Source organism: Muscardinus avellanarius (genome assembly GCF_963383645.1).
Source record: "Muscardinus avellanarius genome assembly, chromosome: 6".
In the NCBI taxonomy this organism is placed as follows: Eukaryota; Metazoa; Chordata; class Mammalia; order Rodentia; family Gliridae; genus Muscardinus; species Muscardinus avellanarius.
The window spans coordinates 98,547,474-98,560,617 of record NC_137791.1 but is presented as its reverse complement, the minus strand read 5'-3'; the positions used below and the strand labels follow the sequence as shown (position 1 = coordinate 98,560,617).

General features: G+C 41.9%; 1 protein-coding gene across 2 annotated transcripts in view; it reads right to left on the bottom strand.

Moving 5' to 3' along the window:
• The window catches only part of TEC (tec protein tyrosine kinase), a gene marked incomplete at both ends in the record, with an annotated part of 87,141 nt that overhangs the window by 17,976 nt on the left and 56,021 nt on the right, over positions 1 to 13,144 (bottom strand). The window contains 4 exons of one of the 2 annotated variants that reach the window (XM_080697574.1): positions 793 to 847; positions 9,000 to 9,065; positions 10,749 to 10,924; positions 11,826 to 11,866. In XM_080697574.1, the coding sequence (XP_080553700.1) occupies positions 793 to 847; positions 9,000 to 9,065; positions 10,749 to 10,924; positions 11,826 to 11,866 (338 nt within the window). The remainder of the gene's footprint in view (positions 1 to 792; positions 848 to 8,999; positions 9,066 to 10,748; positions 10,925 to 11,825; positions 11,867 to 13,144) is intronic. The other variant, XM_080697573.1, reaches the window with a different exon arrangement.

Sequence of the window (13,144 nt, the reverse complement as noted above, 5' to 3'; positions counted from 1 at the left end):
GAACCTGTACGATCCTCCTGTCTCCGCCTCCCAAGCGCAGGGATTATAAGCATGCGCCACCATGCCCGGCTGCTTGTAAAAAATTTTTAATTAAATTATTCTAAGATAAATAATTCCACGCAAAAAAGAAAAACATACTTAGACACTAAAAACAAGGTAGTAAATGATAAATCAGAGAGAGACAGACTGACAGACTGACTCACTTATAGCTATTACCTATTGTTATGGGTTTGTGTTCCCCTCCAAGGAGTTGGGAGTCCTAAGGCATGGTATTTTGGAATGTGACTTTAATAGGAAATGGGGTCTTTATAGAGATCATCAAGTTTAAATGAAATCATTACAATCAACTCTAAATGGAATATAACTGGAGTCTTTATAAAAAGAGGAGATTTGGACATGGAGACAGACATCAGAGAGGGAAGACAGTGTGAAGAAATAGGAGAACATCCATCGCAAGCCAAGAGAGAGGCCTGCAAGAAATCCTCTCCTCACAACCCTCAGGAGGCACCAGCCCTACTGGTACCTTGACTTGGGCTTCCACCTTCCAAAATCATGAGACAGTAGAATTCTGTTGTTAAAGCCACTCAGTTTGTACACTATGGTACTGATGCCCGGCAAGCTAGCACAGCAACGTTCTCTTTTCCATGATGTGGAAGGGGACAGCCCTGTTTTATAGCGCAGATGTGTTTTGGCTTTAGAAACCAGCACTTAATAAGTGGGACCACTTATTAAGGATGCAATAAAATTAATCTGGGTTGAAATCAAACCCACAAAATAGGCACAAACACTTACTTCAGTCCTGAGGAGCTGTTCTGCTTTGCTTCTATTCGTATTTCTGCAATACCATCTGAACAGAAAAAAAATACACTTAAGGTCTCATATTTTTAAAGACTATTTTTGTACTTCATAGAATTACTAAGGTAATATAGCTCATCAACAACATATAATAAATAAGAACAAAGTCACGACATGGCACATAATCTCAATCCACAACTTGATGTATATATTTCCAGATTTTTTTCTACCCAAATTTTACAAAACAACTTTGTCTTCCTGCATTCTTATTATTTATTAAAATGGAATCAAACTCTATGTGATATATCATAACCTGAATTTGTCACAGGGTAGCTTTCTGAATCAATATAGTATTGTGTAGCTTCATGTGGATGTGCCATAATTTATTTCAGCTAATCTTCATTATTCAACAGAAATCATTTCCAACGCTTCACTCTTGCAATCGTAGTGAGAATGAATTTTAATCCACTGACTCAAACACGCAGGGGATGTCACTTTACATTTTTATCTTGAATTCAAATAGCATCTTATTCTAAGCCCCCATCTCACCAGTGTGACAGATTTCATCTCAAGTCATTATAGTGGCTTTCCGTGTAATTTCATGAAGGTCTCAAATGTCAAGAGAAAAGGAGAAGAACCTAAGAATAGGCCTCGTTGGTCTTCCAGACTTGCTGGCTTCCAGTAATCCCTAAGCCTTGTGGTTTCTCGAGGCTCCACTATAGAAATCTGGGCTCAGCCACACAGCCACTCCTCTGTCCCACTAGGTCCAGCCACCACCTGTGCCCTGGATCTGTGCCCCCTTCCTAACCTTTAGGAAATCTTTCTCCTGATAATGCATGTTCCACTTCATCCTCAGATGCCCTCCTCTTTTGCTTCCCCCAACACAGTCCCTCCCTGCAACTAGCAAATAGGAAAAAAGAACATGAACTCAGATCATTTTCTTTGGCCTTCAGTTTCAAATTAATTAGATGCTTTTTAGTTGGCAAGGAGTCCTCTACAGAGTCAAATTTGAAATTTACATCACTGGATCAGCCTTCCATAAGAGAACCAGCACCTGCCTTTAGTCCAGCAAATACCAGAGATAAGAGGACATGATTGCCTTCTCTGATTGCAGAAGAAAAGAATGCAAAGAACAAAATACAGGACAAGATCTTTTCCCATCTAGATTCTTTTAAATATCAGCCAAATGCAAATTATAATCTCAATAAGAGCTAGTGATATTAGATATTTTATTTGGAACCTGAGGTGAGGAACCGGGCCTTGAAACTGTCAACCTCTCATTACTGTGGATCTTGCTTTATGGAATGAGACCAAGTTCAACAAAATTGCAGTTTTCATTGATCCATTCCTGAATGCAATCGAGAAATATGACAAAGGAGGGACAAAGAATGGATCTGTGCCGAAAGCTTTTCCTCTGATACAAGAAACATTTGCCAGATGCCACAAACACTCATATAAGTTAGCTAAGGAAAGATAACTAGAGTTATGATTGTGCAACATAAACTAGCAGGGTGTGAGAGGTTGGAAAAAGTCTTTATTAATAACAGAAGATTGAGCCCCTCATCTTCACCATGAGAGTAGCAATGGGGGTTTATTTGCAGGAAATCAGAAAGCTAAACTATAGATCTCAAGAGAAAATTATACATAAGATGCTCAGAGAAGAGGAGGCTCCCTTCTCTATTACAATAGTTCAGCTATTAGGAAGAAACAGAGGAAACAAGGAAAGAAAAGGAGCCCACTAGACAGAGAGCAGGCTCTGTGAAGTCCTGTCCCAATGGGTGTTTTATGGCTTTTCAGGGTCTCTAAAAGGAGGTTTTCACCCTTGGCATATGCTATCATTTGAATCTGGAATGTCTCTCAAAGATCCATGTATTAAAGGCTTGAAGTCCACAGCATGGTGGACTTTTGGTAATGTGGCCCTCTGTGGGGTTCTTAGGTCATGGAAGGCATGCTCCAGAAGGAGACTGTGAGACTCCAGCCCACCGTTCCTTTCTGGTCATGACATAAGCAGCTTTACTCTGCATACATTCAAACCATGCTATGGTGCCTCCCTGTAGGCCCCAAAGTATGGAACCAATCACTCATGACCTGGAACTTCCAAAACTGTGAGTCAAAATAAATCTTGTCCTTTTTTTTTTTTTTTTTTGTGGTACTGGGGTTCCTGGAAGCCCTTCCCCCTCCAGGCTACACTCCCAGACCTATTTTATTTTATTTTTTTGAAACAGGGTTTCTTAAGCCAGCATGGCTGGCTTCGAACCTGTGTGATCCTCCTGTCTCCGCCTCCCAAGAGCGGGGATTACAAGCGTGCACCACCACGCCCGGCTTGATTTTTATTTTTTTAAGGTACTGGATATTGAACCCAGAGGTGCCTCACCTCTGAGCCACATCCCCATCCTTTTTTTTTTCTTTGAAACAGCATCTCCCATCTAACCTGTGATCCTTTTGTCTCAGCCTCCCAAGTACTAGAATTACAGGTGTGCACCACCACACCTGGCTGCCAAAATAAATCTTTTCTCTTTAAGAATGAATCATCTCAGGTATCTTGAAGCTGTCAAAGAATATAAACTCAGCTCTTTGAGGGTATGTTGAGGGAAAGAGGGAGGAAGGGTTGATGAACAAATAAATGGGTGAACTACCAAGTGAAGGGCATTTGCTAATGGCTCCTCATGGCTTCTCTTTCCTCTCCTATTCCCAGGCAAGGAGAAGATCACAGTGGCTCTGCTGAGTCCATTCTGTCAGAAAGAGGCAAGCATGCATGTGATACAAAGGAGCCCGGGCGACAGGAGCAGACAGAGGTGCCAGCCACATGCCTCTCACAAGCCTGCCACACAGACGCCTCGTTAGAGATTAACACCATCAGCTGCAGGAACTCTGTACCAGGAAACAATGCCCAGGATTTATAGGCAACTTGTCATCCCACTCTCAGATATCAAAACCCTCCTGGGAATTTTTCAAATTGGCGAGTCACCTCAGAACATTTCAGAGGAATAGGGCTTCTTAGTAGTGTCTCAATACAAGGAAAGAGAAGCTCTGAGGACACTCAGTCCTTTCTGGAAAGGTCAGACTCTGGCCCATGCTTCCGGGTGAGGATGGGTGAAAGCATATCACGAACAGTAGGTAGAAATGAAGGGAAAAGCCAGGTGTGACGGCGCACGCCTATAATCCCAGTTCTTGGGAAACTGAGACAGGCGGATCACAGGTTAAAAATAGCCTCAGCAGTGTAGTGAGACTCTCAGCAACTTAGTGAGACCCTGTTTCAAAACAAAAAATAAAAATAAAAAGGGCTGGAGATGTAGCTCAGAGGAAGAAGGCCCCTGGGTTCAATCCCCAGTACCAAAAAGAAAAAAAAAAGGAAGGGAGGGAGGAAAGAAGGAAGGGAGAAAAACTCATCAACCAGCTGTGACTTTGTCTTTTCTCTACTCTGTCCCTGCCTCCCCTGCTGCCCCCGGAAGTCTTTACCCTGCATGCCTTCCTCTTTAGTCCATTTCAATCATGCGCCCTTAGTTCTTTTTATCAAGAACATCGACTGTCCCCTGACCCACCGTCTTCGGAGCTGCAGTGTCTCTGATCCTCTCCTCCCCACGTGTTCACTGGGTATGCAGGTCAGAACTAGGTTGCTAACGGCCCTGGGAGCCACCGGATGGCAGTCCCAGATCCAGCTCAGGGACCATCTGTGGCCTGGGATCCCTCATCACCGAAGCAAACCACAGAATGAATGATTGGACAGCTGGCAGAGGATTATTTTTAACCACAGGGACATGAAAGTTGTGTTACAGGATGGCTGTGGCAAAAACAAAACAAAGCACAGCAGAGCATGGAGTAGGACACGGCAGAAGAGAGGGACCTGCCCACCCACGCTGAGCACGGCTCTTCCCTCGTCATCTGGCTGGGCGAGGTTCAGTGCCAAGAGGAATCCCTGGCTCCGGCACAAAGTGCTAAGGGACTCCCTCCCAGGAGCCATACCCGGCAAGTTCAGAGTCACGTAGAGGAGGAAGATCCCTTCCAAGAGATTAAATTTCCGAATGAAGATAACAAACGAACAGGTCATGGCCATGAATCATAAACTCCAGGATTGAAAAATCCTGATTCAAAATCCCATGAGTCCTGGGAGACGCTCTCGTAATTACATTAGGATTATCTGTTTTTCAAACATCCTCCTCCCTAAGTGATCAGTTAGTTCTCAGTCCTAGCACTTCAAATTAGGTCCAAATTTTCATTTTTAGCACCTTCTTCATTTCTAAGGCTTTTATTGTATTTTCCTAAAATTTATTTAAGAGCAGAAATTCTATTTTGCTTATACAGCTCATGTATAGCTTAATGGCAAGGACGCTTGAAGAGAAATGTATTTTTGGGCAACATAGAGTAAACCTATACAAACCCAGATGGCTCAGCCAGGCTGTATGACATACTCTTCTGCTCCTGAAACCCAGGGCCATTCTACCTCTGAGCTACATCCCCAGCCCTATTTTATTCTTTATTTTGAAACAGGGTCTCACTGAGTTGAAAAGGGCCTCACTAAGTAGCTGAGACTGTCCACAAACCTCTTGTCTCAGCCTCCCAAATGCTGGGATTTTAAGCGTGCACCACCACTCCTGGCCCACTTTATCATAATCTTATGGGACCACTGTCCAGTACAGTGTCCATTTTAGCCCAAATACTACTATATGGCACAAGGTTGCATATTATTTATACTTCCCACCTACTTCTAAAATCACTCTAAGGGATCACACCACTGCATGCTGCGGCTTTTTGAACGTATTCATCCTTTGCTGGGCTTTGAGGTTCACTCGTGTTATCGTAAGTGATGTCGAAGAGGCAAGAGCTTGTGGCTGTTTTGAAGGAAGAGGATGGAGCACTAACCACAGCCTCAGGATGACCACCAAAGCATGGCTGGTACATGTGAGCTGTGCAGCAAAGCCTGGCCACGGGCTGCGGGTGGGCAGAAATGGTACAACCTCTCTGGAAGGCAATCTGAACACATATTAGGAACCTTTTTTATTTTTTATTGGTGCATTATATTCATACATCATATTGGGGTTAAAAAAAAAAAACACCTTGTGTGGACATACATGTGCACATCTCCCATTTAGCCCCTACCCAGTTCCCACTCCATTCCCTCCCATCCCTCCTTCCCATGCTTGGCTTAGTGGTTGACTTCGACATGTTTAAGTACATTGTGTGTTTTAGAGTTTCGTTCTTCTCCCCTCCCCTCCCCTCATTTAGGTTGCGTTGTTTGCTCCTCCAAAGAATTTCTTTTTCATCTAGAGTTCCTCCTATGACCCATTTCTCCTTAGCTTTCACATATTAGGAAAGCATCCGATTTCTTATTTTTTGTGACTGACTAATCTCGCTTAGCATAATGTCCTCCAGTTCCATCCATTTCCCTGAAAATGTCAGGAATCTTAACAAAGTTCATACAAACATCCTCTCAGCCCGATAGAGATTATAGAGATTTTGAGACAGAAAACAAGAGGTTATCCTAGTTTTTTGTTTTTGTTTTTGTTGTTTGTTTGTTTTAGTTCTGGAAATTGAACCCAGGTGCATTCTTCCTCTGAGCTATAGCCCAGCCCTTTTTACTTTTTTTATTTTTATTTTTATTACTTTTTTTGCAGTACTGGAGATGGAAACCAGGGGCATTCTACCCTCTGAGCTAAACCCCCAGCCCTGTTTTTTATTCTTTATTTTGAAACAGGGTCTCACTGAGTTGCAAAGGGCCTCACTACATAGCTGAGGCGGATGTCCGCAAACTGCAATCCTCCCGTCTCAGCCTCCCAAATGCTGGAATTACAAGCCTGCGCCACCACACCTGGCTTACTTTTTATTTTTATAATTATTATTATTTTTTGGTACTAGGGATTGAACCCAGGGGCATTCTACTTCCAAGCTACACCTCCAATCCAGTTTTATTTCTTACTTGGAAACAGGGTCTCACTAGGTTGCTGAGAGCTTCTCATTAAGTTGCCGATGCTGGTTTTAAATCTGAGATCTTGCTGGGCGTGGTGGCGCATGCTTGTAATCCCTGGGCTTGGGAGCCTGAGACAGGAGGATCACACAGGTTCGAAGCCAGCCTTGGCTACTTAGTGAGGTTTTCAGCAACTTAGTGAGACACTGTTTTCAAATAAAATATTAAAAAAAAATAGGTCTGGGAGTATAGCCTGGAGGTAGAGAGCCTCTGGGTTCCATCCCCAGTACCACCAAGAAAGAAAGAGAAAGAGAAAGAAAGAAAGAAAGAAAGAAAGAAAGAAAGAAAGAAAGAAAGAAAGAAAGAAAGAAAGAAAGAAAAGGGAGAGAGGAAGGAGGGAGAAAAATAAATCTGAGATCTTCCTGTCTCAGCCTCCCAAGTACTGGAATTGTAAGTGTGCGCCAACATGCCCAGCTAACATTCTGTGTGTGTGTGATATTGGGGATTTAACCCAGGGACATTCTACCTCCAAGCTACACCCAGGCCTACTTTTTATTATTTATTTTGAAACAAGTTCTCTCTCACTAAGTTGCAAAGGGCCTTACTAAGTTGCTGTGGCTGGCCACAAACCTGTGATCCTCCTATCTCAACCTCCAAAGTACTAATATTACAGACGTGCACCCCTATGCTGAGCCCAGTTATTTTTTATGTGAACATACTTAACCTAATGCCTCACAAATAAGGAAATGATTATATACACTATTGTGCACCCAACATTCCTAGCTGTTTCCCTAAGACTTAGCATAGCACCTGATACAGGATGCTAAGAGCTCAGTAAGTATTTAATGAATGTATAACTGATTAAAATATAATACAGCTATGGTGCCGGGCGTGGTGGCGCACGCTTGTAATCCCCGCGCTTGGGAGGCAGAAACAGGAGGATCGCGCAGGTTCAAAGCCAGCCGCGTGCGCTGGCTTAGGAGACCCTGTTTCCAAATAAAAATGTAAAAATAGGTCTGGGAGTGTAGCCCGGAGGTAGAAGGGCTTCCAGGAACCCCAGTACCACACACACACACACACACACACACACACACACACAAAAAAAAAAAAAAAAAAATATATATATATATATATATATATATATAATACAGCTATGAAAATATTTTCAAAGAATATTTAATGGCAGAAGGAAATATTCGTTCATAATATACTGTTAAGTGGGAAAAGACATAAAGCAATATAGCATGATTCTATCTTCTTTATATACCTTTATTGGTGCATTTTAATTATACAGCATAGTAAGGTTCAAAGTGATTCAAGCAAACAAGCACATAGCAATGGGTAGGTATTTCCTCTGAATCCCATCCTTTTAAAAACAGCAGAAACACTAAAAAAAAATAGACTAATGTTGACAGAGGTCCACTCTATGAGTAATTTTCTTATTAACATTTTTGCTAATTTCAAGATTTTTTTTTTTTTTTTTTTTTGCGGTACTAGAGATGGAACCCAGGGGCATTTTTACCTCTGAACTACGCTCTCTGCCTTATTTTTTATTCTTTATTTTGAAACAGGGTCTCACTGAGTTGCCAAGGGCCTCGCTAAGTAGCTGTGGCTGTCTGTGAACTGCGATCCTCCTGTCTCCGCCTCCCGAATGCTGGGATTACAAGCATGTGCCACCACGCCTGGCTCTTCCAAGATTTTTTAAACAATAATCATATACTTTTAGTTAGAAAAAGGAAAAAACTAAAACATTTTTCTAGAGAATACTTTGGAAAATGTTATTCCTGTATCTTGAATAAGTGAATAATTATCTGTATTTCAAAATCAGCTAGGATGTGATTTGTTTAAAATCTGTTCAATTGTATCTGCTTGGGTAGCTTCATTCACACATACCACCTTCAGGAAAAAAGAATTATAAATTCTAATTCTCAGCTTTTTACCAGACAACAGAGTTAAGGATATGCTAACAATATGGGTTTTTTTGTTTGTTTGTTTTGTTTTGGTGGTACTGGGGTTCCTGGAAGCCCTTCTACCTCCGGGCTACACTCCCAGACCTATTTTTACATTTTTATTTTGGAAAGAGGGTCTCCTAAGCCAGCGTGCGTGGCTAGCTTCGAACCTGCGCGATCCTCCTGTCTCTGCCTCGCAAACGCAGGGCTTACAAGAGTGTGCCAACACGCCTGGCCAACAATATGTTTTAAAGATTATGAAAACTACCCATTCCTTTTCAAAAATGCCTACATAATGAAGAAAATGAAGACATTTTCTGGTTTTCCTATTTGTAAAATAAATGTTTACTCACTCGTATTGATCCAAGTTGTTTGACTTCTTTCCTGTCACATAATTACTTGGGATATAGCCTTCACTCCTAGAAATAAGAAAAATACTTTAGGTGAACAGAAATTAGTTTCCTGTGAGGTTATATAAAGAAAAATAACTGCTTTTCGGAGCTCATGAAAGCACACTGCCTAAAGCTTAGGAGGAAGATAAGCTACCGACTAACAATTCGAGATATCTATTCCATTTGACACTGTACAAAGTACTTCCACATTTAACCTTCACAAAAACTCTGAGGCAGGCAGACATTATTAAACCCATTTTCTGCTGCGGAAGGGCAAGGCTTAGAAAGTTTAATTTCCTTTCCCAAGGTCCCAAAGCTAGCCAGAACTGGAAATCCAGACTTGAAACAGGATCCCATGCAGCTCCCAGCGTTCCCATCATGCTTCTCCAGGGTTCACAACTTCACAAAAGTCCAAGTGTCCGATAAAGTCACACCACTCCAACACTGCAGAAGTTCCTGAAGAACAGTTTCAGAGAGCGTAGTGCTGACCTCAGCATCAGTAGCATCGGGACGCTTGTTAAAAAGATAAATTCCTTAGCATGCATGAGGCCCTGTCATACATGAGGCCCTGGGCTCAGTTCCCAACACCACAAAGAGGGGGGGGAAAGGGCAAATTCTTGAGTCATACCCCAAGAGATCTGAATAAAGAAGACCTCTGTACTCTAGTACTCTGCGGGGCTGGAGGCAGGGTGGAAATCACTGGGAGGATTGGTGAGAAAAGACTGGGAAAATGTTGGTAGCTTTTGAAGTCAAATGACACTATTAGGAACTTTTATGAATGTTTGAAAATTTTCTACAATATAGGTCCAGTATCCCTTATCTGAAGTACTTGGGGGCAGAAGCATTTCAGATTTTAGAGGTTTGTTTTTTTTGTTTGTTTTTTTTTTTGAGTTTGGGAATATCTGCATAGACGTTAGCAGTTGAGCATTACCCCTAATCTGAAAATGTGAAGTCAGAAGTTCTTGGAAACCCAAAACTCTTTTGAGCATCGATGAAGCATTTTAGATTTTGAATGTTCTAATCAGGGGTGCTCAGACTGTACAAAATTATATAGAGAAATCACATATCTTATCTGATAAAGGGAAGCAGGAAGACCTTTGAATAAACACAGAATGAAAGATTAAGATTCTCAAGAAAGTAATAATGCACAACCAACAGCCCCAGAGGTGCACCGCTACTGAGACTTGGGCAAAAGAGGGGCTGCCTGCCCAGAGCCTCCACGGCTTCTCCAGAATTGCAATGAAAAACAGAATACTGGACCTGGGAGTGGGGCAGGGAGGGGAGAGCAGGCAGGAGAGTGTGCCTTGGCAGGGCTGAAGGCCCCTTGTTCTTATCCATTAGAACTCAAATTATAAGCGGTATTATATTTCAGAGGTAAATGCAGGATATAGTTTTCTTAATGATGCCTAAGAGATACTCACCCCCCGTGTTTTTCCACATCTACTCATATATTTATCAATAATAAGGCTGAAAGGACTATTTCCCCCTAAATCTTAAATTAGACCAGGATAATATATTCTAACCTCTAGAAAGAAGTGATCGATCAATTTGCATTTATTGAGTACCGCTAAGAATTACTGATATTGAAAAGTAATAATGTGTATTTAACTTACGGCCAACAGAACTAGTCTCATCTCATGACGATCACAGCTCACACCTTCTCCCCCCGGCACTTAACTCCTGTCTACTCAGGGCTTGCCAGATGCTTACCCATATTTATCTCTTGCTCTCCACCAATGGACGTCATTCTTCTCCAATATGATATACTCTTGGCCTCTCTCTAACCTGAGGTCATGTGCTTCTGTTGCTTGGAAATCATACATCGCTACAACTATTTCTTCACTATTCTCTTCTTCTTCTGGAGGAATTGGTGGGGGAGGCCTTCGCTGAGCAAAGGAAACGGCATGCAGAGGTTTAGTCTTCTAAATGAAACTGATCATGAAGTAAAACACTAAAGATTCACACATCCCCAGAGAAGAAAGCAGAAACCTCAAGTCTAAGATAAATCACCCAATAGAATCCAGAGAACCCGGGCATGTTTTATAATGTTGATGCTACTGGACTTCTTATGGGTTTCAGAATATGGGAAAAAGAGCAAAATACTATCTTTAAACATTAAGGGGTTTCTTCTCCGTGTCTGGGTTAGTTTTTCCAGGGAGAAGCGAGGGTGATACATGCGTAGAAACTAGAACTGAAGTCTATCACCAGGGGGAAAGCCGAGCACGGAGTCTTTTTAACAGATCTCCTCTCCTCGAAGGAATTTGCGCTTCTTTATGCCTACGGTATGCAAGGCATTATCATTTTCTCACTTATTCTTAATATTGCTCCCACTAAATAGAGCATCCTGACTCCTGTGTTACATCAGAGGCCACAAGGCCCTACCCGACCCAGAGTCCCTCACATCATATTCACATCAGCTCGGGGCTGGCTGAGCCCAGAGTAAATGCCCCTCTCCTCAAAGGCATGTCATTAAACCACTAAGTCTCTCCTTTGTCTTACTGTGGTCTTAAGACTAAAAGACTCCTGTAAAGTCCCATGCCTCCCAAATGCCAGATGATAATAGGACCCCCAATTATTAAACCTACACAATTAAATTGGTATTATTTGACACCAAGAACAACTCAAATAAGCCATAGCCTATCTGCTTCTGGGATGATCCTCAGAGAAAACAGTGTCACATGAAGAAAAAAAAATAAACACACTCAGTAAATGGCAAAGTCCTCCAAAACATAAAGATGTAAGAGCTGAAAACTTTGACTCAACTCCCAGAGGTGAGGGACCACCTACCTTCTTTGTTTCTGGTGCTGGGGGAAGTGCTTTTCTTATACCTGAAAATGCCAACAACAAAAACAGATCAAAATTCTATCTTCCAACGATCACTAAGACTATTGGTGTTTTTAAGGGAAAATGACGATGAACACGGGCAAAAGACCGGCTCTGCCCATTTTGGGTGCCTGTCACTGGTATTGTCTCTATATCCCCATCATGGTTAAACTGGGCTCTCAATAATGCTTGCTGAATCAAAAATAAACTAAATTGCAGTAATCCTCTAGATCCATGATTTTACTTTCCACAGTCTCAGCTAGCTAGTGTCAACCACAATATGAAACATTATATGGGAAACTCCAGTGATAAACAATTCAAAAGTTTTAAATTGCACCCACTTTTAGTGAAACGCAATGACACCTGCTCATGATCCCAATACTTGAGAGGCTCACAAAGGAGGGTAAGAGAGTAGATTTGAGGTCAACAACAGAAACTTAGGCTTTGTTTCAAAATCAAAAGGTCTGAGAGTGTAGCTCAGAGGTAGAATATCCCTGGGTTCAATACATAGTACTACATAACACACACACACACACACACACACACACACACACACTCTCTCTCTCTCTCTCTCTCTCTCTCTCTCTCTCTCTCTCTCTCTCTTTCTCTCTCTCTCCTGTCTCAACCTCCTAAGTGCTAGGATTACAAGTGTGTGCCACCACACCTGGCAAAGTGCACATACTCTTGGGATCATGATAAAATCTCACACTGTCCCACTCAGTCCCTCCCAGGATGTGAACTATCCGGATGTCCAGCATATCCACCCTGCACACACTGCCCGCTGCTTAAGTCACTAAGTGGTCTCAAGTTTCAGATCAACTGTGGTAGTATCACAGTGCTTGTGCCTCAAAGTGCAAGAGTAGTAATGCTGGCAATTAGGAGACACCAATGTGAGGCCATAAAGTGCTTCCTATAGCGGAAAGCCCAAAGTTCTTGATTTAATAAGGAAGAAAAAACATCACAAGCTGAGCTTACTAAGATCTACAATATGATAAGATACTATTCATGAGAGAGGCCACACTCCTATAACTTTTATTACAGCTCAGTGTTATAATTGTCCTATTATTATTATTATAGCTATTAATCTCTTACTGTGCATAATTTATAAACTAAACTCTGTCACAATGCATATGTATAGAAAAAAAGCATAGTATATAGAGAGTTTGGTACTATCTGTGATTTTTAAGGGGTCTTGAAATATATACCCTGTGGATAAGGGGGTAGTTCTACAAAGAGAACATTGTGAAATTAACAACCTCTGGCAGTCTGCCTCTCCCTCTACA